At 35.5% G+C, this 27494-nt stretch overlaps 2 protein-coding genes across 5 annotated transcripts; one reads left to right on the top strand and one right to left on the bottom strand.

Annotated features, from left to right (window-relative positions):
• The first annotated feature begins 243 nt into the window (after positions 1 to 243).
• LOC108669391 (prostaglandin E synthase 2) lies at positions 244 to 9557 on the top strand. Of its 4 annotated transcripts, XM_047882980.1 has the most exons (9): positions 1569 to 1590; positions 2661 to 2785; positions 3322 to 3617; positions 4196 to 4423; positions 5535 to 5725; positions 6042 to 6156; positions 7326 to 7426; positions 7914 to 8198; positions 8335 to 9557. In XM_047882980.1, the coding sequence occupies exons 2-8, from the start codon at positions 2704 to 2706 to the stop codon at positions 8188 to 8190; spliced, it is 1290 nt and encodes a 429-aa protein (XP_047738936.1). In that variant the 5' UTR covers positions 1569 to 1590; positions 2661 to 2703; the 3' UTR covers positions 8191 to 8198; positions 8335 to 9557. The 4 variants fall into 4 exon arrangements, with proteins under 4 accessions (XP_018012200.1, XP_047738936.1, XP_018012201.1 ...); XM_018156711.2 differs by lacking the exons at positions 1569 to 1590; positions 8335 to 9557 and adding an exon at positions 244 to 390 and having other exon boundaries at positions 7914 to 8209; XM_018156712.2 differs by lacking the exon at positions 8335 to 9557 and having other exon boundaries at positions 7914 to 8209.
• Positions 9481 to 27464, bottom strand: LOC108669390 (deoxyribodipyrimidine photo-lyase-like). Its single transcript, XM_018156708.2, has 11 exons — positions 27295 to 27464; positions 24785 to 24911; positions 23845 to 23970; positions 23236 to 23438; positions 22588 to 22749; positions 20745 to 20943; positions 17106 to 17298; positions 15268 to 15349; positions 13589 to 13748; positions 12735 to 12887; positions 9481 to 11077 (listed from the first exon to the last, which is right to left on the bottom strand). Exons 1-11 carry the CDS (start codon positions 27361 to 27363, stop codon positions 10908 to 10910), a joined length of 1644 nt encoding a protein of 547 aa, XP_018012197.1. The 5' UTR covers positions 27364 to 27464; the 3' UTR covers positions 9481 to 10907.
• Positions 27465 to 27494: the final 30 nt, after the last annotated feature.

The following is a 27494-nucleotide window of genomic DNA, read 5'->3' as shown; positions in this document are numbered from 1 at the left end:
CTGCAACATGGTGACCAGGCTGTAAATATTCTACCAAGCCTAATTGTACCTTTTCTTTTCACAATTCACTGCCACACTGGCTGGTGGAGGTGCTAGAAAGTGAAGAGATCTAGAAGTGAAGTGAAGTGTCCAAAACCCCAGTTGTGCTCAGGCTGGGAGGTGTGCTACCGGCATACCCGAAGCCTACAAATCAATTATAAAAAAAAAAAACCCGGCTTATATAACCCGGCCATTCCGGCATAACTAGTAGAATCACTAGAATGGAATAGAATTGTCGGCAGTTTTTCATATTTCCATCTTTTCTTGGTCTGACGTTCTCTACACTAATTTTTATACATTCATAAACTAAAAATTGTTTTTTACATATATCTTCCCATTGACCCATTCCCGGTAATTTTTAGTTAGGTAGGGCCGCCTATGCCTATGATCAGGCATGGAATATATCTGCTTGGTGAGCCGCGACTGAATTTTTTGAGCCGCGGTTTTATGGATTTGCCAGCCGTGATTCCATTTCTTCGAGCCGTGATTATATTTCACCAAGCCGTGAATTCCATATCTTGGCCATGAAAAGCCATTTACGAGGCCACTATGCAGAGGGTGGATGCAGCGTTGCCAATATATGGATTTTCAAGCCCAAAGCGTCGTCGGCCATTTTAAAGATGCGTCGCCGGGTAATTTTTAATGAAAAGCCATTTACGCTGAGTAATGAAAAACTATTCACAAGCCACGAACTTATTTACAAGGTTGCATGCACGTGTTACCCCAAATAACTAGTTTTACCCTAAAAACAGTCCGATTGTACAGCAAGTGTCAACTGAACATGTAATAATGCAGTCTTGACTGCTCTAATGTGACCGCAACTACGTAATCGTAAACTTGATGTTTACATTTTTTTGGAGGGAACTCATCGCAACTGATTTCCGGACAAGCTTCACATGCATCCTGATCCGTCCAACATATCAGAAACCTTACTTTTTCAAAATAGTTGACCAAAGACTGAGAAATGTATTAAATGCAAGAATTTCAATCTAAATGTGTCGGCAAGATCTTCTGAAGGCAAAAATTTTGCTACAGAAGCGTCGCCAAAGATCTTGCAATATTCATCCACTCTCTGCATAGTGGTTACGAGGTGCGAATTTATTTACAAAGTCCATGCACGTGTTACCCAAATCTCTAATTTTCCCTAAAACAGTCAAATGGCAACAATAAAATTTGTCTTTACTGTAAGTTGAGCACATGTTTTGTAAGTTGAGCAACTATGCACAATCTTCAACAAAACGTATAGTTTATTTGTTTACATTACGATGTTTATGTTTTTTCTGCAGGATATTTTGGCGGGAACAGTAAAGCAATGCGGATTGCGGAAGTTGAAAATTTTATGAAGTGACATGTTTGCAAAGTGCAAACCGCAATTTTTCAATCAAACAAAAATTTATGACATTTGAGCTGCGAGATTTCATACCTACTGAAATTATATGATATTAGAGCCGCAATATTTCAGACAAAAATAGGATTCTTCCAGTCCTGCCTATGATGCCTATCTTCTGTATAAAACTGAGCTTTAACTGACTCTGTACAGTGAGTGACTGAGTGAGTGTAGTCTAAGTCTGAGTGTGGCCTGTAAGCCCATAAATAGAGAAAAGAGTTATGTAAGTAAATAAAGTAATAATGTTATATCATCACATGACTTTTCAGTTTTCACTTTTGCACCTTCAAGTTCAACCCAAGTGAACCCACCAATAACAACAAGTCAACAACTAATATCATCTTGTACCTTGTATTTTGCTTAAAAGTTGCTTAGATGAATAAGATGATAGATGAAAAATGTTATCATTGTATGCTCCTTCTGTGTTCTGTCCTTCAGTCCTTCTTAATCCCAGACCCAAGGTAGGCTACACAGCTGACCAAAGTGGAAATTCAGCAGAAGTTACTGGGCTGTCTGGGCAATTGACAAAAAGCCTTTGTATCTGGCTAAATTTGCCCATTTCTATGACATTATAACAATTTCTTTGATGAAAAATTACAGCCTATTTTCACCTACAATTTTCTCTAATGGGATCCAAAATAACATTTTGTAGGGGCTAGTAGGGCTGACACTTAACATAACATTTCATATGTAAAACATTTTTGTTAATGATCTTGTACTTTTTGTCTTGACTCTTGTCTTGTTAGACATCTATCTAAGTCTAGGCTGTCTAGTGACTAGCAGTCCTGAAACTGTATAGGTACTGCATCTTTGTCATAAACAGCAAGACTGCTCAGCAGCTCTATATTCTATTATGCGCTCAATTGCCTGAGTTGCCTCTGATGTAAAGCCAAATCTTTGTGTAGATATTTTTACAGTAAAATTAGAAAAAGTACGTAAAACTTGTTACAGTTTGACCATAACTTGTACAGTTAAGAAAATGTGTTTGCAATTCAAAAAAAAGTCCTTGAAACCCCAAATTTGAGAGAATAACTGCCCCTAAAAAAACAGTCAGAGCCCAGAGAGTAGATCTTTTTCATACTAGTTCACAATAACAGCCAAAATTTTATGGTTAGAAAAATGGCAAGGTCAAGAAGCTCTTTTCATTTTGTCTGTGACATTTTTCAATCTAAATTTATAAGTTGTTTGTTTCTGTCAATATTCAAATATTGTCTACTTTTTTTAAACTTTCCAGAATTCCAGCTGCCAGTACCCAGTGACCCTGTAATTGAAAAGCTATGAGCTCTTTACTATTCAAGATTCGATGTCTTCAACCTTCCTGGCATCATCTCAACAACTTCTCATGCAAACAATATGCAAGTTAGTAAATCAACATGCCTAGATTAATTAATAGCTTTTGAAAAGCTTCTTGATAAAGATTTGTTTTTGTCTTTGAATCATTTTTTCTTTGTACAATATAGACCAGGGCCAAAAGTGGAAAATTGGAAAGAAACCGACCATAAATTAGACAAAAATGCCTGTGCTTGTGGACAATTTAACCTGTTCTTATGGCCCTTGCCTAATTTCTCCTATAAAAATTAGGGAAAAAAACATTTTTTTGCCTGCTATTCTTGAAAAATTTCCCCAGTATTCCAGATTCAGGCAAGATAGAGTTTAGTAAGATTAATGTTACTACGAATTTTTGGTTAAATTAATCCATATGACCAAGATAGTATAACTGCAGGTTTTGATTCTTAGAAAAATTAGTAAGAGTGGAGAGTGGGAATGCATTAAAAGTTTGTATGAAAAAAAAAGACCAAAGTGTAATACCATCATTTGCCCTACTATAGCATGTTTTATACCTTGCTTATGGGTAAATTATTAATGTGATTATCATGCAATTTTTATTGTTTCAGATATTGCGGCTAGCATGGTCTACTCGTCTCCAAAGCCTTCCTGGTCAAGATTTACACAACAAGCACAATTCCACTCTCATCAAAATTATGACAAATCTCACAAAGAACAAACATTTTTTCAAAGAAATCGTTCTGAAATAAAATTAGCAATGGGTTGTAGCATTGCTCTTCTTATACTTTATTCATATGTAAAATATTATGAATTGTCAAATAACCAAATAAATTCTGTCCATGAACGAGTGGGCGAATCAAACATTCTCAAGGAGAGACCAAAAGAAACTAAAATAGCTAAATCAGTGAGTATCTCTTCTATTATTTTTGTTGTAATAGGGAAAGAGTTCTATTATATAAATAGAATTTTTAATGTCAACTGCCATTGTCTAGTTCAATCATATCACACATTTTTTTTGTTCCAGTTGTATAGTATATGTTCCAGTTAATGTTAAAATTCTTCTTATGTCAATATAATTTTTCATCAAACTCCGTTATTTTTACTTATGCAAAAAATAAAATATTCTCATTCCCCTAACTTTCAAGCTTGCCTGAAAACTTCCACTAAAAATGCACATTGCTTCTCCTTTTATTAAACAAAAATTAGTGAAAATATATAACAAAATTGGCAATAATAGTAATTTATTATCATTTTTATTTTTTAAGTTTCTCTCTCCACAGCAAACCCCCTCATTAGACCTAGAAAATTAATTTCCTTTTTTATCAGTTTATAAACCCATTAAAGTATGAAGATTGAGTCTTCTCTTCATCTTTTCATTCATGGGGAAATCATTTCCAGAAACAAAGATATAAATATATATTTTTAATTCGTGTCACAAATTTATATTCTGATTATATTTAAATTAATGTTCTGTAATTTCAGGTAGTGAACCCTAGAGACGCATCAGGTCTGAAGCTTACTTTGTATCAGTATCAGACTTGCCCTTTCTGCTGCAAAGTTCGCGCGTTCCTGGACTACTACGGCTTCTCTTATGATGTGGTTGAAGTTAATTCAGTAACGAGGGCTCAAACAAGGTGGACCAAGTACAGAAAAGTTCCTTTCCTCGTAGTCGAGATTCCTGGTTCTGAGTATGGAGACAGCACCGTACTTGTGAGTCAATAAATAAAATGCCTATCATGAACTGGGCCCATACTTTCAAAAAAAGTTAAGAGGTCGTAAGTTCATCAGCCAATCATTGACGGCCTTTCAAGCAAAATCCACCAATCATAGATAAGAAAATAGTGCGTAAGACTTATGTTCCACTTAGCAAGTTTTGAAAGTATGGCCCCTGGAGGCGTAGGTACCTTCAAACCTTGCTTTACCCTTTTGTGACTGACGGGACTTCTTGGTCCCAAGCCACTAGGTACAAATAACATTGAAGACGGTAAATGTATCTGTTTCTTGGTCCCAAGCCACTAGGTGCCAAGAACATTGAAGACGGTAAATGTATCCGTTTCTTGGTCCCAAGCCACTAGGTGCAAATAACATTGAAGACGGTAAATGTATCCGTTTCTTGGTCCCAAGCCACTAGGTACAAATAACATTGAAGATGGTAAATGTATCCGTTTCTTGGTCCCAAGCCACTAGGTACAAATAACATTGAAGATGGTAAATGTATTCGTTTCTTGGTCCCAAGTCACTAGGTACAAATAACATTGAAGATGGTAAATGTATCCGAGATGAAAGGATCAAGTTCACGGAGCACCCTAAGTATGCTTAGCAACCAATTTCCAGCTGTGATTAGTGGGTTGAGCTTGAAAAACCCTAAGTGATTCTCTGACGGAGTTGAGAACCCGTAACTATTTTTGATAGTAGGTACTACATCCCGGATTTATAGTATATTTACAACTGCCATGAGGAAGCAGACGTTCTTGAGTTGATACTTTGCTTCTGTGAGTAATTTTAGTTATATTCAAATTAAAAGATTTTAAGTGTATTTTCCACATTTCAGTAAGCGAGAGATTCAGTTTGTTTTTCGGTGATTTCAAGAGATTTATCCCGAGTTTTAAATCATTTCCTATATTGGTATTATAAATAATCCCGTTTTTCACAAGTTCTCCAAAAGTTACGAAATAATTTTCAAATTCATTCGCCGTTTCTATTCTATGTTAAAATATCAAGTATCTATTATAATTTTATATTGTATATTTGTGATAGTCATGTGTCAGAAACTAAATTTTTGACAAATTTTCAATGTCTAAAGTTACTTATTCTTTTCCAGCAACTGAAGGACAGCTCGGTCATCATGTCAGCCCTGGCGTCAACTCTCCGTAACCCTAGTGACAGTTTCCTCACAATACTCGACGGGTATCCCTCCTTCTACAATGAAGATAACAAACTGGAATTTTCCAACCGATACCGCATCATGTATGGGGAAAATTACAGGGAGGCGCTAAAACATCCCAAAGACAAGTGAGTTGAGATGTTTGTGTTTTGTCCTTTGCTGAAGTTTTTCCCCCTCATCTGTTTGCAAATTGTGCTTCTTCGCCCTGTAAGTTTTTTTTTTACTTCCGCCGTTCTTACCATAGTTTTGAATGTATACACTCTACTTGACACTATAGCTAAAGAGTAAACTATCAACTGAGACCTCGGTAATCAGTTTTTCATACCAAGATTTCAAGGAAAGTGTTTCGAATTTAAATGTTATTGCAACGCTGTGATGTTTTATGAGATGCTCCGTTCAGCTTGTTCTAATTTTCTCCGTTTTAATTGCTTGAAATTCTTGCAGTGCAACAGAGCTACAGTGGCGACAGTGGGTGGACGACAAATTCGTCCATGTGCTGTCTCCTAACGTGTACAGGACGCCTACAGAGGCGCTGCAGGCGTTCACGTGGTTCTCGGAGGTAAAAAAACGTCCATTTTAATGTGTGTCTTGGGGAAACAATTACCCTTTGAAATTATGTGCTGAATGAGTTGCGCTTTACGTATTCGATGGTACATCTCTCCTGCTGAAGCTTTTAATTTTTGATCTCGTTTTCATATTTTTTCCAACATTCATTTAATTACATTAGTATTGAATCATTGAAAATGATTTATATTATAACTCCAATTCTTCTGCTGTTAAAACAAACGAATTTATAGCATACGCATTCCTTCAATATTAAGACTTTAAAACCACCGTCAAAAGCTCTTATTGTCGTGATAATTATTGTTATTCAAACTTTCTAAATGAGGTAATTTGCTGCTCAGTTCTGAAAGAGCAAGAGTTTATTTGAATTGTGTTTCAGTGTCATGTTGGGTTGTCCATTTTATCGGCTTTGTGATCGCAGTTTACGGCAGTAGATCCGTTTTATCACAACGAAGTTCCAAAAATTGGGTAAAAATTATTGGCTTACTTGAGAAATTAATTCGTATTAAATCCTCTCTAACGTATTAGCGGTTCAGTTAACTATCATTTTAGTATATGGTTGTTTGTTTTCAGAGGATTCCTTGAAGTTCGTAACTATACCATTTATATTCGCCGTCAGTTTAGTTTCCAGCATTTTCATACCTATTACTAGAAGGTACATATTCTCTCCCGAAAATGGGTCGTATTTTATGTACTCTTTAATTTGCTTAAAAGCAATATGCCGCCAGCAAAGAGCCTGTACGGACCGTCCAATAAAAAAATAAAACCTGTACGGACCGTCCAATAAAAAAATAAAAATTAAAAGTTTATAACTCCGTCAGCCAATCACTGACGGCTCTTCAAGCTAAACCCACCAATGGCGGGCGAGAAATCGGCCGGTTATTCCAGCTAATCCACTACGTGTACATAGGCCGCTACGTGTGCCAAGGTCGCTTACATGTGCCGAGGCCGCTACGTGCACCTAGGCCGCTACGTGCTCCTAGGCCGCTACATGCACCTAGGCCGCTACATGCACCTAGACCGCTACGAACACCTAGACCGCTACGTATACATAGGCCGCTACGTTTACTTACGTCGCTACGTGTACTTTTGCTTGTACCCAACATGTGTAGAAAGAACCGCTCCGCCCCTGATCTTGATTATTATCAACTCACTTATTTCCAGGTTGGCAATTGGCAGGAACTGTTCTCAGCCTGGGAGCGACTCCTCGTCGTGTACGTGGGAGCAGCGGCCATGTACTTTATCGGCAAGCGACTCAAGAAAAGGTGATAAATATTGTTTGTAATTATTAGTGAAAAAGATTAGGTTGTCTCTAAATTGGTGTACTTCATGACTTATTTTCACTCGTCATTTATAACATGGCTGTCACCTCACATTAGAGAGATTTTCTTACGGTAGGTCACAGTTGGTGAAACGTGCTTACATGCTATTCAAAAGATTTGTATTCATCCTGAACGAGAGGTGGCGTGATTATCCCTAAGTTTATTAGAGTTAGAAAACAAATGTTTCATACTTGATCTGGTCAGTAATCTAGGGATTAAATATCCTATAAAGTAAAACTCGTTTCGGATATCCAAGTTTTGATCAGGAAAAATTTAATGTACCACCAAGATAATCGATACGAGAAATTGATGACCTGCTCATTGTATATACTCCTTCGGTGAAGTACGTAATTCCTAACTGTATTAATTAAGGGATATGAAGACAACTCGTTTAATAAAAATATTTATATTTAAACAATCTCACTCGCAGGCACCGAATTAGCGACGAGCCTCGTGATTCGCTGTACGAGGAAGCCAACAAGTGGATGAAGTTCGTTAAATCGCGAGGCGGGGAGTTCGCCGGCGGCAAGACCCCAAACTTGGCCGACCTCAGCATGTACGGCGTGCTGACGGCCATCGAGGGATGCGATGCCTTCCAAGACCTCACGGCCAACACCGACATCAGCTCCTGGTACGAGGCCATGAAGCAGCGCGTCGGGGGGCGGGAAGGCGAACAAGAACTTGTTAGGCGTTGTCGCATCCGGTAATACCAGAGGATGCCGTGTGGAAAATCATGGGAGAATTTCAAATCCTTATCTATGATGTATCTATCATCTTGAAGCTATTCGTATCTTGAGACTAGTTACGGTCATCAGATGAATTCGACGTTGTCGCGTCCGGTAATACCAGAGGATACCGTGTGAAAAATCATGGAAGAATTTCAAATCCTTATCCATGATGTATCTATCATCTTGAAGCTATTCGTATCTTGGGACTAGTCACGGTCATCAGATGAGTTCGACGTTGTCGCATCCGGTAATACCAGAGAATACCGTGCGAAAAATCATGGAAGAATTTTAAATGTTTATCTACGATGTATCAATCATCTTAAAGCTATTCGTATCTTGGGACTAGTCACGGCAATCAGACGAGTTTAGTGGCCACATGTTTACCAGTGCGGTTGAAAAACTTTGGAAAATTGGATCTCGGCCTAAAATAAGGTAAAACTATTTTATGCACGGCTCAACAGTAATGCGAAACGTGCATTGAACTTTGATGTACACGGATTTTCACATGTGGATGTGAATTTACAAAATTCAATTCTGAAGTGAATGAAAATTCAAAAGTTTCACTACAAATATTATGACACAATGCTTTCCACTCTACTCATAGCCAGGATTAGTTCTTCAGCTCGGGTATTTTTTTCTCAAAGTCGTTCACGGATGCTTGCGCCATTAAAAAGCTCATACATTTTTTGAGTAGTGCTGAAAATACCAATAGAAATGCCAGTATGCAAACCATTTTCTTATCCAGTTTCATAGATAACATTTTCAGACTCGGAGGTCGTGATTTAGCAATTGATCTTGCTTCCAAGTTCAGTTATTGCATCAGTCATAGGATGTCGCGCTGCATGTAAAAATTCCAATATTTCTATTTCATTATATGGAATGTGTATTCCTTAGGGAAATCTGAAATATAAGAAGCTCTAGTTTCATTATGCGTGTCTGGGCATTTGATTGAAGAGTCTCTACTTAGGTGAACATGCTTGAAGAGAAATGTATTTTATCGGCTTGACAAATTACCCACACTCCCCAGTCAAGTTCAGTTCTCAGATGAAACCAAATGCCCGATTACTGGTGATTCGCAGGCATAATTAGAGTTTGTACAGGACATTTCTTGGACATGAATGAATACGCATGTATGATAGTTCACTTGTATTGTGATCCTGTGTCATAATGAAATAAACTTCACTATGGCTTCTGTATTCTTTTATTAAAGTAAGATGTATTCACTTGCATTGTGATCCTGTGTCATAATGAATAAACTTCACTATGGCTTCTGTATTCTTTTATTAAAGTAAGATGTGATATGAAGTTTTACTTGAAAATAAATTCTGTATAAAGATAGCGTTGCTCCTTCTTCGAGAATATATAAAAACGAAAATTAATAACCTTTTAAGGCTTGCACAACTGAACACGGTATGCTGCTATAGGAAAGCAGACAACAAACGAGGTCGATTGAGTACTCAGTGCTAAGCCTGAAACCAGAGAAGAAAGCCTTAGTTGCATTGAAGTTCATCCAAGTGTGTTGGACGCTATCTAGACTGGTTAGCACCAGACCAGCTAATTTCAGGTACAAGTAGCATATATTGGATGACATTTGTGAATTTAGCATGAAGGTCATGGTTAGTTTCAAACTTGAACAAGTTTCGTACTAAAAAATCTGTGTCACTGATATTCTTAACTCAAAATCTCACTAACACATGCGACTAATAACAATCCCTGCCTGCCAGTCAAAAAATAATCAACAACACAATTTCTGATCAAATCAGCTAAAAATAATCTATACTTAGCTTCGTGTATAGTTTTACCAACAATTATTTGTTCAAAGACTCCTAAAAGAGAAGGAACCTATTGACCTATCCTATCTCTGGAAGTTGACTCCATAAATTTAAGAATTCATGAACCCTGTCCACACACGGCAAAATATGGTAAGTATAAAGTTCACCAACCTATTAACTGTTCCATTCAAACTCCCATTTCCATTCAAATTTTGTGCCCATGTAAAAGTATTCGATATTTTTCGAATTCATACGAATCCTGCTTACGCCAGATTGAAGGTACGTATACAAAATATAGTTCCATTTATGAAATGAACGACAATGAAGTCAAACAAGCAAGGAGAGCGACAGACAACAAACATTTTCAAATCACTTGTCATTCCTGAACCCAAGCATTACTGAACCCAATGGCGTAAACTAATAATAATATACCGTATGTTGTTTGTATTCATATAAAATTTGTACAACTCGTCACAGCTCTTGTGTTGATAAACTACGGAAATCGTGAAATGACGTTCAGTTTTATAAATTTAACTAATGAATAAATCCTAATCACTTGAGACAACACTCAGTAAATTAAAGGTTTCCGACGAAAAAAAAAGAAGACTTAATTTCTAACAAGTTTCCAAAAAACCTATTGATTACTTATCAACATCATGATTCATAATAATAATATTAATAATGAAAATATAAAACAAACACAACATTATCCCAATCCAAACAAAATAAAATGTCCGCAGTTCAGTCTTGCAAAAAGACCAATTAGATCAGCAGTACATAAGTTTACTTTCAAAACTATTCATCACCTCTAAGCAATGAACAGAAACCTGTCACCCAACATCATTAACTAATTACTGCAGGTTTCAAACTCAAACAAAAGAATATCATTCACGCTAACTGAAACTTGGTTGAAAATGGTAATTCTTATTCATCATCGTCACTGAAAGAGACGATTTTCTTCGAGTTTCGGGAACCAGTTTTGGCTTTCTTTTTTGGCGCTTCACTTTGAACGCTGTCTTCATCTTCACGCTTCTTTTTGTTGACAGTGAAGGCGGTAGATGTAACTTGGAGATCGTTTTTGACATTAGTCGCACCTGTGGTAGAAATCTTTGATTATTTATCGACAACTCTGTGCAAATCGAACCGTGAATCGGTTTTCAAATCTATGAAAAAATTACGAGGATATTCTCTTAATGTTAAGCTGACAACAGCAATAGAGTTTTTAGAAACTTTGGCTCCATTCCATTACAAATAAGAATTCATTTAATGAATGAGCTACAAACTTCAACCTCATGGCGTGGAATGCTACTTTAAAAATTATTCTCTCTACGGTGGGGCCAAAATCAATAAAAATTGCAGACGGAATAAAAGTGCATTTAATTTAACATCCATTACAGAGTAAACACATTATACCGCTCTAAATATTGTCCACCTGAAGTTAAACGCAAGAGTTTAATCGATATCTTAGCACTATGCTCAGTAAAAGCCCATGCGGTACAAGCATGGATACCTATCTACTTTGCTCAAACAAAATTACTCATGTGTACATACATGGCCGAAATCATCAATTCTGATCTGCACTGAATATTCCATTAATTCTGTTATTTATAATACCTAAACATGTTATTGTAAGCAACGCATGTGGCGATTAGAAGAACTCGGGTCCCGATTTTTAGGTTATCATCTGCAGAATAATGCCTGACATGTACCGGTAGGTCTGCAGAATAATGCCCGACATGTAGTTTATCATCTGCAGGATAGTGCCTGACATGTAGCTCTGCAGAATAATGCCCGACATGTACCGGTAGCTCTGCAGAATAATGCCCGACATGTACCGGTAGGTCTGCAGAATAATGCCCGACATGTACCGGCCGGTCTGCAGAATAATGCCTGACATGTAGGTTATCATTCTGCAGAATAATGTATCCCCAGCATGAGTACCCTGAAGTCCCGCTGAACACGGAAACAAGGCTTTACGCGAGTCGTGTCATGTAGCAGAAGTACGCTTCATACACAGGTACAAGCAATTAACATCTTCTCGTCCTGGGCATCGACTACTGTGATAATCTTAGTAATTTTTCAGAAAGCATCAAGGTAACCTGGTTGAAAGTAATGAATTGCAGCAACGATCAAATGCATCGCACTTCCCACTCTCTGAATAGTGCAGAAATGCAGCCCTGAGCTAAGACGATACTCGTGTTTTGCTGGGGGTCTGGCAGTTGGTTATCGTTTTATTATTAATTGTCGTACTTCTCTCTATTTTAAATGCCAAAATAAATAAATGCCAACTCTCGAACGCAGATCCATCAATAGGGCAGATCTCCGCGCCCTATCGATGGACCGTGTCCCATTGAAAATCTATAAATCTATGTTTTAATGATTCCAAATTTACCAGATGGACAATATAATATTCAAAAATTTCAGGTGAAGAAAATAGGCTACCTTTATATCGGTAAATGTGAAATAGGTATTACCATATACATCAAAATTTCAGCATAATATCAGAAAACCGAAACGTTATTAATATACTTCGATAAAGTGAAATGACGAGTATCTATTCTCACTAGAAGTGATAAAAAGCAGAATAAAATGAAAATTTCACTTGCTAAAATCAAGAAATTATTGATATACTTCGATAAATTAAGATAACGAGTAGTAACTCTTCTCAATAACAGTGATAAAAAGCTGAATAAAATGAAGAGTTCACTTGCTAAAATTAATGGAAACGCACCAGACATGACAACTACTGACCAGGCATGTCCTCCCTGACTCTGTACTTGCTGACGAAAGCCTTGATGTTCATCTTCTTGTTGCAGCCCGCGTAGTTCATGTAGCGTATTTTGCCGAACACTTCCCGCTCCCTCCAGCCTTGGTCATGAAGGCCGCCAATGCTCCATAGGCAGCCTGGAAAATAAAAGTTAAATTACTAAAATAAATATAAAATATTTGACAACAAATGATCAAGCGTCACGAATGAAGTTTGTTCCAATGCTCCATAAGGAACCTGAAAACAGTTTAGATAAATAGGTGATATTTCACAACAAATTAAATTGCATAGTGTTTAATAAAAAATTAGAATAGGTACTTAAAATAATCAAATTAAATTATATTTTTCTAGATATGGCACTCATTCGATAAAATATATATGCTTTTTATCTGCAAGAAAAGTTAATTTTGTAAAACAATAGTAACATAGCTGGAACATGGAGAAGAATATCAGTTCTTGCCGTGAACTGCTAACGGAAAAACCGAGTTTAACAAGAATTAAACTCAAGAATGCCAGTTTCATCTATAAAAGGCATTTGAGAATCATGCTTCCCACGTTATCAGCCCATTGCTAGCAAAAAAAAGAACTAACGTAACATAAGCGAGAATTTTGATAAAATTTTACCTTCAATCTAGACAATAACCTAAAATATAACTCACCTCTCACTGCAGTGAGTGACAGAGCGCGCATTTTCTCGTCGATGAAAACGTGAAATCACGGACGGACGGACAGACGGACATGGCTAGCACAACAGTGCATTTTTTCCATAAATGAGAAAATGCGCTAAAAATATTAATATATAAAGATGTTTAGCGAATCTCACTATTGCAACACGCACCAACAAAGCCATTAGGGTCCCGCCCGTCAAGAGAATATCGATCATTGAGGTATAAGGCGTAGGCGAGGGCTGTGTCGGGGTCAGGGGTCCACTCCAGGATCTTCTTGGCCCAATACATGCGCAGGAAGCCGTGCATCTTGCCCTCCGTCACCAGCTGCACCTGCAGTGGGAGTAAGATTTGAATGGACAGAAAAAATAGTGCTAGACTAGAATACTACTTGAGTAGAGTACTTAATAGAGTAGAATACTACTTGAGCAGAATACTGCTTGAGTAGGTAGAATAATACTTGAGCAGAATACTACTTGAGTAGAATAATACTTGAGCCGTGCATCTTGCCCTCCGTCACTAGCTGAACCTGCAGTGAGAGTAAGATTTGAATGGACAGAAAAATAGTGCTTGACTAGAATACTACTTGAGTAGGTAGAATACTACTTGATTAGAATACTACTTGAATAGAATACTGAACACCAAGAAGGGCAATTATTTAGCAATTCATCGATACAATACTACTTGAGTAGAATGCTACTTGAGTAGAATGCTACTTGAGTAGAATACTACTTGAGTAGAATACTACTTGAGTAGAATGCTACTTGAGTAGAATACTACTTGAGTAGAATACTACTTGAGTACAATGCTACTTCAGTAGAATACTACTTGAGTAGAATACTACTTGAGTAGAATACTACTCGAGTAAAATACTACTTGAGTAGAATACTACTTGAGTAGAATTCTACTTGAGTAGAATACTACTTGAGTACAATGCTACTTCAGTAGAATGCTACTTGAGTAGAATATTCCTTGAGTAGAATACTACTTGAGTAGGATGCTACTTGAGTAGAATACTGCTTGAGTAGAATACTACTTGAGTAGAATGCTAGTTGAGTAGAATGCTACTTGACTAGAATACTACTTGACTAGAATACTACTTGAGTAGAATACTACTTGAAGTGCAGGGCAATAGCGTGGCCAAGGAAAAAGCAAGTTACAACATTTTTGACAGAAACACTTCATGAATATCAGCATACCCAATATGCTGTTTAAAAATATAAAATCTCTACCAATATCATACAATTGGTGAGTGACGAGGTCTAATTGCAATCTAAGGCTGAATTCTTACATCACACATATGAATGAATGAAGATATGTGTTGTGTTATATTAACCGAAGTGTTAATTTAAGTTTAATATATTCCTGTCAAATTAATGATGCCTTCAAACCCTAAAACAATGCAACTTTCACAAGAAATTATAACCAATAAAACTCGTATAAATATGAACACTGCCTGAGTATTGATGAATCGATGATAAAATGAGTTTTTAAATTCAATCAGTACGGTATTGGAAAATCGATAATAAAACGAGTTTTCAAATGCAAACAGTATTGATGCATCGATAAAATAACAGGTTTTTTAATTCAATCAGTATTGATTCATCGATAATAAAACGAGTTTTTAAATTCAATTAGTATTGAAGCATTGATAATAAAGCGAGTTTTTACATTCAAACAGTATTGATGTATCGATAATAAAGTAAGTTTTTAAATTCAAGCAGTATTAATGCATCGATAATAAAGCGAGTTTTAAAATTCAAAAGTATAGAAGCATCAATAATAAAGCAAGTTTTTAAATTTAATCAGTATTGAAGCATCGATAATAAAACGAGTTTTTCAATCCCATCACCTGGGCAGCATTCCACAAGTCGTCATGGGTCTTTGCGCGGTCAAACTGTGCGAGAGAATAGATTTTTTCTCTCTTATCTTTCCTGAAACATAATAAGCACAGGGATGAAATTTTAAATATAAGATACTCAACTAATAGGCATTCTAAATGAAAGGGTGGATGGGGAGGAAAATGATTTATAGTCAGTGATAATTATCTTGGCAAGGCTTGGCACGTCGTGAAGATCCTTGACTATCAGATGCTATTCAATTGAATAAACTCAATTTCTAGTTCTTATAATTAATCCTAACATAAACAGGCATGGTATAAACAGGATCTCATTAAGACGCGCATAAATTTAAGATAAGTAGATTATTTACGTTTGAAATTACCAAATTAGACAGCTAAATTTTCAATGAAGTTCCACAACGATTTGAATTAAAAAGAACTTATTAAAATTCTCTCCTGGCAAAATCATGAACTACTCTCAACTGTTATATATGAAGAATTATCAACCATTAAGATCATTGGGCAATCTCCGTAATTGTTCATTGTTACTACACTGATGAGTCAAGCTCATGGTTGAACTTGGTTATTATTCTTTCAAATTAAATTCATTCTTCATTATTCTTTCAAGGTTATTATTCTTTCCAATTTCAAATACCTTGACCTTGTATTAGTTCACCCATGAGTTGAACTTGTCTGCAAGCATATAATGCCAGTTCCCTACCAGACCCCACACTGAGGTAGAGATTCACTTGCATTCGATTAATTAACCTCTACCGCCTGACATGAGTAGCCGGAGCAATATTATTATATTAGTAGTAAATTAATATTACTAATATACTATAATATTAGTATTATTAATATTATGAGTAACCATAGCAATATTGTCACGCGCCTACTTCTCCAAAAAGATATGTTCTAGTGAGCGCAAAAGACTTGCACTGATGGTTGCCGCCACGTACGACAACTTAAAAATGTTCTCTGTTGCGTACAAACGTCCTCAGGCTGCTACACTCAAAAGTTTACGTATAATTTGCCGCCACGTACGACAACTTAAAAATGTTCTCTGTTGCGTACAAACGTCCTCAGGTTGCTACACTCAATAGTTTACGTATAATTTGCCGCCACGTACGACAACTTAAAAATGTTCTCTGTTGCGTACAAACGTCCTCAGGTTGCTACACTGAATATTTTACGTATACTTCAAGTTGAAAGTTATGTTCCCGGAGAGTGACAAACGGCGGTAGAGGGTTAAAAGAATATTTTACCCACCAGCTACTAAGCCATCTCACCTGTGTGCATCACAGGGGAATTGTAAGTTGACTAATAAGTCAACTAACTAACTAAACTAAACTAAACTAAGTTAACTAACTAACTAAGAGTTGACTACTAGGTCAACTAATTAACTAACTAAACTCAACTAACTAACTAATTTAACTACGCTAAACTAAACTAACTTACTAACTAAGCTAACTAACTAACTAACTAAACTAAACTACACTAACTAAACTAAATTAACTAACTAACTAAACTAAACTAACTAACTAACCTAAACTACACTAACTAAACTAAACTACACTAACTAAACTAAACTAACTAACTAAACTACACTAACTAAACTAAACTACACTAACTAAACTAAACTAACTAACTAAACTACACTAACTAAACTAAACTACACTAACTAAACTACACTAACTAAACTACACTAACTAACTAAACTAACTAACTAAACTAACTAAACTAACTAAACTAACTAAACTAACTAAACTAACTAACTAACTACCTAAAAGTTGACTAGTACCTAAGTCAACTAACTAACTACCTAAAAGTTGACCACTAAGTCAAGTGACCTGTGATCATCTAAGGTGATACGCGCCCAGTCCGAGGTGCCCAGCAGGGAGTCGTAGTGAGGCTGGTAGTGGCAGAAGTTGTCGCTCAGCTCCCGCCTTATGACACATTCTTCTACGTAGGCCTCGACGCTGCTACGGCAGCTCTTGTTCTGTTGCTGCACCTCCAGCACGCACCGGGCCGCAGATATCTGCCCTGAAATGCAAAAACTATTAAAATCTTATGAATTTCATATTACGACATTTAATTTTAACATTCTTCTACGTTACGTAGGCCTCGACGCTGCTGCGGCAGCTCTTGCTATGTTGCTGCACCTCCAGCACGCACCGAGCAGCAGATATCTGCCCTGAAATTTTAAAGCTATGAAAATCTTATAGAAATCATTTATTTTCCTTTTAAATAAAATTATACGACAATATTAATCGGGAATATGCGACGCTGCTACGGCAGCTCTTGCTATGTTGCTGCACCTCCAGCACGCATCGGGCCGCAGATATCTGCCCTGTAATTTTAAAGCTATGAAAATCTCATGAATTTTATATTAATTTTAGCTATGACAAATGACAATGACATTTAATTTTAGACGACATTTAATTTTAGACAACATTTAATTTTCATTGTCCTGACGACATTTAATTTTAGACTACATTTAATTTTCATTGTCCTGACGACATTTAATTTTAGCTATGAAAATCGTATATGGATTAAAAAAATATGAATCTGGAACGTTTTCAAAGATTTTTTCTCGTTATTAACAAGAACGTTAGCATGTATTGGATTCTATTCAATTACATGTGACGACGATTATAGGAACAAGGTGAAGGCTAAAACTATTAATTTATTTCTAAATGTGCTATCTAGAACAAGAAATTTCAACTAGTTCCTGATTTTTCCAAAAAATGTGAACATTATTAAAAAAATGACATTTACAATGAACACGCAAATTCAAAATGATAATATAATGCTCAGAGCAAGCCAGGCCTCGACCAGAGGGACAACACCATATTCATTATTATTATTTCTAGCATTATAGTCAAATGGGGTAAGACAGGATCGCAGCCTTCATGGGGTAAGAAAGGACCGGCCCATGGCGTGCATTCTAACTGCACTGAATTTGATTTGATGAAAGAATATGTTAGAGCAATCATTGCCAGTCATTTCAGTGTTTGCTTCAACCCTGTTCTACAAATAATGAATTTTTGGTTAATTTTTAAAGAAAACCTATGTAATGAAGGGTCACAAAATAGTTAACCCTATTTGGGAAATAAGCTCTGTCTGATTACAAAAAATTTTTTGGCCAGGTTTGTGGATGTAGGCAGGTAACCTCAAGTAATAAGCAACTTTTGAGACATACTAGGCATTCCTACCTGCTACCATCACTGCGTGACATCTATTCTAAAACGGGGTAAAAAAGGACCGGACATGGGGTAAGAGGGGACCACTACATGATCCTGTTTTACCCCACAAGTGGTCCTATCTTACCCCACAAATGGTCCTCTCTTACCCCGTAGTTTATCAAAAGTAGCTTTTAAATGAATAGGTATATTGTTGTGCATAAGTAAACATGGAGTATTTTGGTCAAAATTTTCATCTTATGCTCAAAATAACCATTCTAACTAGTTAGCTTTTTTAATTAGAGAAATTTAGCTTACTATTGAAAATTGTATCAAGGGGATGGAGAAAATAGGGATGTATCTTCCCATTAGTGAGCTGCAGAACTATGTGCAAGAGTGGTTGGGGGAAAAATCATTGTGTGAAAAATAAAAAATAATTAATATCACAACTTTGTGAGAGAGCATGGGCTAGGTATGTTTGGAGAAGTGCACCACAAATGCAGTTAGCAAGAAAATACATGATGTCCGACACTTAAGTTATTATTCATTGGTTTTATTATCAATTTGATAAATTTTCAGACAATGACACTAATGGAATATACATGTAGCATTTAGCAGTGCTCTACAATGAATCAAAGCCAACCTACTATTACTATGCTTAACCCTTTAATGACCATGTGTAACATACGGTTGCCTTTCAAACATGCTGTGTAATATTACTGTCATGATAAGGAATATGCGATAGTTGTTTTGAACGTGTTTGGTAAGTGTCCCTGCTTTGTTTCGGTGGAGCAGCTCTACTCTTTGCCGCCAACTACGTCGTACAGCGCTGGTCTTGTTGGGAATCCGTGGTGCCATTCATTTGTTGAACTCTCCCAATCTTTATTGGACTATGGTGGGAAAATCAGAAAAGTTACAGCATTGGAATAATTCTACACAGTTTCTAGTACAATAGTGGGTGCACATGCAAAATTTGAACATAAAATAAAAATTACATGCATATATGACATTGTGTTTCTAAAGGCAATCCTTCAGTACAGTTGGACTTACAACTGCATTGTTTGAAACGTGACCATTGAGTCATGTTCCTTAGACCATGCAAGTAGGGAATTACGATGTATAATAATTGTGTTTTCATTACTGTTCTATAATTTAGTGCCCTTCTACAATATTTTTCTCACTATTAGTGAGAAACACGAATTCAGTTTACCGATTTTCTATCTACATACACTTGCCATTATTGAAGTGCACTTGTAATATTTTTTGCCTTTCAGACTCCTTCAAGAGCTTTAGCATAAAAACATTTTCTTCTCCAAGAAAACGTCCCAGTCTATGTGAACAACATCTTGCTACTCCATTCTTCAGTGAATCTAATGAAGACTCTGGATCAAAAGTCTTCTGATATTGGATACGATATTGGTTTCACCAATATGCCTGAAACCAGTTCTGAAAGCAAATTTGAAGAAGAAAATGAATCAATCATGATTGAAACTAAAAGAATGGAAGGTGGAAACCTGGCCTCTCATTCAAATAAGGCATTTTTGCTAAAATACTAGAGTTTATTGGAAGTTTCTTGGCCAGACTTCTTAAGCCTATTGTTGCTAGCAAAAGTAATGTATAAAATGATAATTAACTATGCCAGAGCTACATAATATCATCCATATTTTACGCTCAGAAGACTAAATGGATCATACCGTCACATGTAATGTTAGGACCAAGTGGACTGAAATGTTGCCTTACAATTTTTCAATGTACAATTTTCAATGTTTATACTCATCTATACACTACTTAGTGACTGGAATCACTAGAAATTATAACAAAAAAAAATTTAAGCGCTTAAAAAAAATTTGGTCATTAAAGAGTTAACAAAATTTTCTCGTGACAAAAACTCCAATGTGACTGATAAATATCAATAGAGTTGACATCCTGCAATACAAAACAGTAACAAGTGGTTGTGTAATCAAATAATGTGTTTCTAGATTGATAATATTGAATATCAGAGGTTTGTACTTTTATTAAAAATCTTGTAACACAAGAATTACCTGTTGGTCCTGTCTTACCCCAGCCCCGGTCCCATCTTACCCCAGTGGGGTAAGATGGGACCAGCTCACTTTTTTTAATCTGTACCAAAAACTGTGTTGTATGCAGAAAGTCTGAGTTGTAGCTTAGAAGCTCATTGCATAACTACACCTTGAGATAGGTTTACGGTTTTTTATTTATTGATGGTATAGATGCTACATGCTTGTTGGTGATTTTGGTCCTGTCTTACCCCATCTGACTATATACAACATAATTTATGCATCATACCAAAATGTATCCATGGCGAGAGGTTGCTAAGCGCGTCTTCGTTTGGATCATTGCGTTTATCAGCGAATTTTTTGAGTCGTTGCGAGCAGAAGGAGGCGAGCACTGCGAATGCGTGGCTTGTGCCCCCCCGGGCCCACGTGACCGGCCCGACGCTCGTGTCAACCTCCAAGGACTCCTCCACGGCCGCACAGTCCGTCGTCTGTCAGGGGGGAGATGTTGCGTTACGTTGCGTAGTAAATATAACATGCAGTAAAGTACTTATATAAATAAATGAGCACTAAATAAATAAAATATCGAATGTGGCGTTACGTCGATAACGAAACGCCGCTACGAAAAACATCAGACAAGAATACATATGAGTAAATATAGAAGGCGGTAAAGGACTAGAAAAATAAATGAACACTTAATAAATAAAATATCAAAGTAACCAAACAATGCAGTACGGATGTTGAATAGAAACAGATGAGTAACTAAGGATACAGTAGAAAATTGGTAATTTTTCCGGTTAAACATTACAAAATCATCTCCAGAGAATAACGTAGCACATACTGTCACACAATTTGAATGGGAAACATGACAGAAGCAGGAAAACATTTCCCTTTCTTGTTCTGATACAAGTAACAGATAAGTAGCTAAATCTGTCCATCATTATAATAAAAAAAACATAAACAGCACTTTTATCTTAGTCATCAGCAAATAAAATTGGAATTTATATCGATCAATACCAAGAAAGCATGCCAATATTTTTCTAGGAAATTTTCGGTCGTCTTTAAATGAACGTGCATTAAAAAGCAATTTGGAACAGATTTCAATCCACTTGAGAAACCTTCACAGTAATCTATCTCTGACATCCTTCTACTGATGAGAATTGAAGTGATTCAAGAAATTACTTTTATTAATTGAATACAATAATTCATGATATTGAATTTAATGAGTAAAAATAAAAATGATTATCAATAAAGGAAGTGGATTCATTCAGTGCGAGATTGCGGCAGAAATATCCTTTGCTTTCTGAAATGATAGTTTTATACAGCAACATGTTTTATATCAGCAACATATGAATAAATGTTATAGTGAGTACCTAGAATAAAGTCTCTATCTTATAAATAATAATATGGAAGTTTTGTGATTCAAAACGTTTGCACTCCACGTGCTTCAATCTTATCAATCAAATTAAAATTTTTCTTGCTAGGAGTCTAATACAATGTCACCGCTAGAGGAGCTGCATCATATATTCAGACCACTCATCTATTTCATTATATGAATGAAATAATAGCAGCAAGTGAGTTTATACTTTGTTGAACTGGAAATTAAAGTTTAAATGAAGTGGGTATCATGTTTGGTAAGTGGAGTGATGTTAAAAGTTTTTTCCAGTTTTCTTTACTAAAAATGTTTTTCATTTCGAACAAAAACAAGCAAACTATTACTGGGGACTTCTTTTATGATCAATTTTGCCACAAGAAAAAATTCTTTTAAGCATAAGCATTCTTATTTAGTGAAGATGAAATTAGTCATTAGTAATGAACTAAGCTTGTCTTCTACCAGCTCTTGGAATAACAGCACCTCTTGTCTCAAAAAAGTAAATATCGTTAGAAATTTTAAAATTTATCAAATACATAACTTGCTGGAAAAAATTACAATCATTCATTTATTTGATTTTTACCTTGTCAAATTGCATACATAGTTAAATTGCAAATGAATATTTCCATATTAACGGAATTTTGACATCAAACATGGATGATGAAATCCTATATCATCCATGAATCCTTCTATTCCAAATCCTACATCATCCATGAATCCTACTATTGAACCAACCTGCTACCAAATAACAGCAAGTATTTACTGGAATTTCATGCTCCTTGTCTTGGAAGGGATGGGCGATGAGAGGAGGGAATTCAGTGAGGTATGCGTCCAGCTTGCTGGTTATCTTGCCGCGTATGGTGCGCGCTGCGTACTCTTGCTTGGGCGAAGCTTCCCACACTGGCACAACATTGTGACCGTCTACCTGCATATGAACATAGAACTGCATTACCAAGAACAAATTAACTGGAATAAATACATTAATTGAGATAGTTCATATTATTATTGAACCTTATGACATTTTTGAAAATTGTAGCTGCAGCCATATATATACCTACTAAAGTGCATAAATAAAGAATAAGCAGGGGACTAGCTTTACATAAATAATATACTGTATTATTATATGTCATAAATGATAAAATGGATAAGATTGCCCTTTGATTAACATTGTGAAAATAAAACAAGATTAAAATAACATTGCAAGTCTGAAATGCTAGATTAACTAAATTTGAAATTATTGATGGACCTGAATAACAATCCAGTAAATGACATTTCAAAGATTTTCCTGTAAATGATGAAATTTAAGACAAAATTAACAGCAATTATTTAAATCCATTTATTCTTCACTTGATTACTTCACCACCAGTTTCAATAACTTAAATTTGATGGGACTTTTACTAGAGACTCTCACTTGACACAAAGGAATATCTTTAGGAAGTTTGTTGAGCACATCTGCCACCCACTGCCTCGGGGTTCTCAGCGGGGAGTAATCGGTCACAACGCCACCAACGTTGTTCTTGGTAACAAAAGCAGGAAGAACGTCTTTGGCTTGCCCCATCAGCAAGTGGAATGGAATTCCTAACTGTTTGCAGTCAAACTCAACTTCTTTCAGCCCTGCATGAAAGAATAAGTAAAAGAATTAAAGGCTAAGATCTTTTTTCCACATATATACATTTTTTATTGTGGGTGTGAGGCTAAGAAAAAAAAATCACAAGTGGAACAGTGCATTAAGATCACATAACTGAAAAACAACTTGATATTACCCACTGTACAGAATATACAGTATGAAAATCAGTGATCACAAAAAGCACACAGGAACATACAGAAACATTGATTGCCTTAATAAAGAGTTTCATTTTAAAGAGTACAACTAAAAATCAAAAATTTAAAACTGGTTGAAATTATTGGTGAATTTATTTGATTTATTTAAATAGGTAAGGCTCAATTAAAAAATATAAAATCTATATATAGTAGAGACAAAATCATGCATTCCCTAGCAAAAATCCTTGTAAAACAATACCTTGAATCATGAAACTGTAGTGACGCAAAGTAGCATCCATGAATTTTGGTACCAGGCAAAATACAACTTTTAGGGGAACTTTGTTCTTCAGAGCCAACCTCTGAGCAAACAGGAATGCCCAATTATCTGAAAATGAAGAAAAATAGAGGACTGCTAAAAAGGTACTGCACCTATGTGAAAACTTCGGTAGGTATAAATAAAAGCAAAGCATTATAAACTAAAGTTATGCATACAATGTGGTAAAAGCAGTGGATAATAAGATACGTTTAAAAATTACTTTTTAAAGACAACACTTCCAAAGAATCCAGTGCCTCCAATCTTACAGATGTACAATGAATTTCTCATCTAATTTTCGAATATTAAAAAATTTAATTTTTCAATTTTTTTAAAATATAAATTTTTTTCAAAATTATTTATTCTATTAATTGATTCATGCATTGCCTCTGACTTCACACAAGTGTGCAAAATTTCAGATCAATTAGACAGGTAAAAGTGTGTCAAATATCAGTTATAAGATTTGTAGCTGACAAAATTACATTTTCAATTTTTTTAATATTAAAAAAAATTTTTTTACCTTTTAAAATAATTTATTTTGACATTTGATTTATGCATTGTCTCCAACTTTACACAAGTGTGCAAAATTTCAGATCGATAGGATAAGTAGAAGTGTGTTAAATTTCGATTACAAGATTTGTAGCAGACAGACAGACAAACAAACAAGAAGTGAAGTTAAAGAGAAGTGTTGTAAAAAGTGGAAGTTGGGTACCTATATTTGTATTTTTCAATATTTGTTTTCAAATATTTGGATCAACTGTATTTTTTACAAGAGAAAATAATAATAGAAAAACCTCAAATTAAACTAATATGGATTAGAAAAGTTTAAAGCTTTATCAGACCTTCATGAGGAAAAATGTTAATAATGACTAAGATCAACATTTACCTTGTACACGCTGCTCACGAGACATCCAATATATAATTGAATGAAAAGATTCAGGGACGTCCAATGACTTGCTTCTGACCTGAACCCTCTTCTTGCAAAATTTGAAGTCAGCAATGCTACCTGCAAACTAAGAATAAATAATGATTAGATGAATGAAATTATTATTCTTAATCTCCTTTCAAACATACTCAGCCATCACATTCCCAAACATTTGGCCAAGCACTGCATGCAATAATGTTTTTATATTTCTGGTAGAGAAATGCTGTAGGAAGGATATTAAAGACATGAAAATACTAGGAAAATATTATTTTCTACATAGAAGATCTGTTATATATCATTCTATTGAATCTATTAAAGGGTAGAAAGATGACTCTTATAAATACTACTATGGCTAGACAATATTGTAAAAATTCAATTTTTCGCTTTAATTTTGTGAACGCAACATCATATGTGATTTTCTCAAATTTTAAATCTCACAGGAATGTTATAGTTTCATTAGCACCATAGGTCAGTCTTTATTACAATTAGTGAAAATGTAATTCCAATGGCAACAAATTTACACATACAGGCAGAAATTTCTAAACTGCAGATAAGTCTCAAGTGGGTCATTGCATTTTGAGTGGGTCATTAATTTTGAGTGGGTCATTGCATTAAAGTAAAAAATAGTTCAGTTCCCACCATCATGAATCCAAATTGCAACAGACAAACTAAACAAATATTAAATTAGGTTCTCTGTGATTTCAAGCCTCTAGCTGCAAATGCTGCATATCTAGACTGCCAGTCTGAAGGAATGTCAGGCTCCATGTGTGTAACATCTAACAAAATGACATTTTGGGGTCTCAAAAAATTGGGAATAACTCAGCATAAGGGCTAGCAAGATGAGACCCTGTAAAACTTTGCCTGCTGATATAAACCAAAATTATTTACTGATATAAAATTCAGTCAAGAATTAAAATAAATAATAAAATTCAGTCAATAATTCAGCCAAAAGTGTACTTCAAAAATTTGTCACAACTCAATGCAAATAATTGTGATCAATATTCAGACTTCAATAATTTGCTTGCAGATAAAGATAGTATAGAATAGGCTTAAACTTTTACCTAAGCTATATGACAATGTTGGATGCAAGGCATGCAACAGCCTAGGCTTTATAGCTGCCTTCTTGGATATCATCAAACCTGGCTGTCAGCACAAATGGCAAAATTTACTCAAGTTTAAAGCCAATTGTTACAAAATCAATGATCTGAATTTCATGATGAATAGTAGCATTCAAGAGAATTTGGCTCTATGTGATTGATATGATTTTCTTCTGCAATGCACTGCTTAAAAATTTGTGAAAATTAAGAAAAACACATCCAAAACATAACATGCCTTGAACTTGGTAAATAGGTGCTTAATAAACATGTTTGCAAGAGAAAAATATATCAGTCTTGTAGAGCAGAACTTTCTGTTTTGAATGATCCTATTCACAACTGAATTAAGTCTGATTATTTTGTAGTAACTACATGGCTTTCAACAATTTGTGCTGACACTGCTTAATTTAAAGAAATACCTATTGCAGGGTGAAAATTACAAAAAAACGTACATTTTTGCCAGCAATTTCAAAAAATAAATCATGAGATGATCAGTTCAACCTGCATTTCTTGGCAAATTAGGCCTGATTTTACTGATTGGATGTAGGACATTGTTTGAGAGAGTAAAGCATTTGCCATCAGTCATAAAGTGAGCATTGCTCTTTATGGATAAATATAATATGCAAGCATTTGTCAGTAGGCCCCAATTATATCTTGTCTTTGGAACAATTCTTTGAATTATCTTCTTGAGTCTAGACTCAACATTTGTCAAATTTCCAGTCCAGTGTGAATCCTTGTATTATCTATATGCGTAACAATAGTTGTCAATGCTATAGCTTTAAGGAGAATGTGCAATGTTATTCTAAATTATGGACTCGATTTAATGAAATATTCATTTAGGTATAAATTCAAAATGAATAATTTATGCACCAATCAGAAGAGACAGATTCAAATTTTTTCAACTTGTTCAAATGCAGAATTGGGCAATGGTGGTGGCGGTAGTTGCCAAAACTTATTGACTATCACTTCCTGAGCGCTGGGTAAGATGCATAGGAAATGAAGACCTGGCTCATTTCCAGGGCACCACATAGATTGAAAAATTATTAAAACCAATTCCCTGGCACATCTTAATGGCAAATGAGGTATTTTTTAGGCACAGTTCAGTTCAAGTTGTCTCATCTAGTTTAACATTTTCTTCACTATCATGTTGGAGTAAACACTGAGTACCAAGCTGCTCATATAACCGGTTGTCAACAAAAAATCTCATTTGCCACTATTTTGCAAGCACCTCTTCCCCCCAATGAACTTGTTAGTGGTAACTCATGGAGAATTGATGAAAACAAGATGATGTGTGTTGATGATTAATCTACAATGTATATTTTAGGGATAAAAAAGCAGAAGTTCTTCAAGGCTTCTAGGCATATATACATTTCTTACCTTTAATCTCTTCTTATGGACTATGTCCATTAGCTCCAGGCCCTTGCTATTCTTCTCAACACTAGCCATTGCAATCTGTGAAGTTTAAAATTATTCAAAAATCATTAGAAAATATGAATTAATTGTTTGTGCCTCTTGATGTACCATAATCAAATTACTGATAAAAATTTACATTCTAATTACACTAAGTAGATGCAAAG

Source organism: Hyalella azteca, unplaced genomic scaffold (genome assembly GCF_000764305.2).
Source record: "Hyalella azteca isolate HAZT.00-mixed unplaced genomic scaffold, Hazt_2.0.2 contig11727, whole genome shotgun sequence".
Classification (NCBI taxonomy): Eukaryota; Metazoa; Arthropoda; class Malacostraca; order Amphipoda; family Hyalellidae; genus Hyalella; species Hyalella azteca.
The sequence above is the reverse complement of the archived record's forward strand: the minus strand, read 5'-3'. Positions and strand labels throughout refer to the sequence as shown.

What these genes read in the sequence shown, in the direction of transcription:
- LOC108669391 (XM_047882980.1), top strand. Translation starts at nt 2,704, where the DNA reads ATGAGCTCTTTACTATTCAAGATTCGATGTCTTCAACCTTCCTGGCAT. An exon ending in CTCATGCAAACAATATGCAA is followed by an intron (nt 2,786 to 3,321) that starts GTTAGTAAATCA and finishes TTATTGTTTCAG; the next exon opens with ATATTGCGGCTAGCATGGTC. An exon ending in CGTTCACGTGGTTCTCGGAG is followed by an intron (nt 6,157 to 7,325) that starts GTAAAAAAACGT and finishes ACTTATTTCCAG; the next exon opens with GTTGGCAATTGGCAGGAACT.
- LOC108669390 (XM_018156708.2), bottom strand. Translation starts at nt 27,363, where the DNA reads ATGGCTAGTGTTGAGAAGAATAGCAAGGGCCTGGAGCTAATGGACATA. An exon ending in CTACAGTTTCATGATTCAAG is followed by an intron (nt 23,439 to 23,844) that starts GTATTGTTTTAC and finishes TCTTTCATGCAG; the next exon opens with GGCTGAAAGAAGTTGAGTTT. An exon ending in ACAAGGAGCATGAAATTCCA is followed by an intron (nt 20,944 to 22,587) that starts GTAAATACTTGC and finishes CCCCCCTGACAG; the next exon opens with ACGACGGACTGTGCGGCCGT.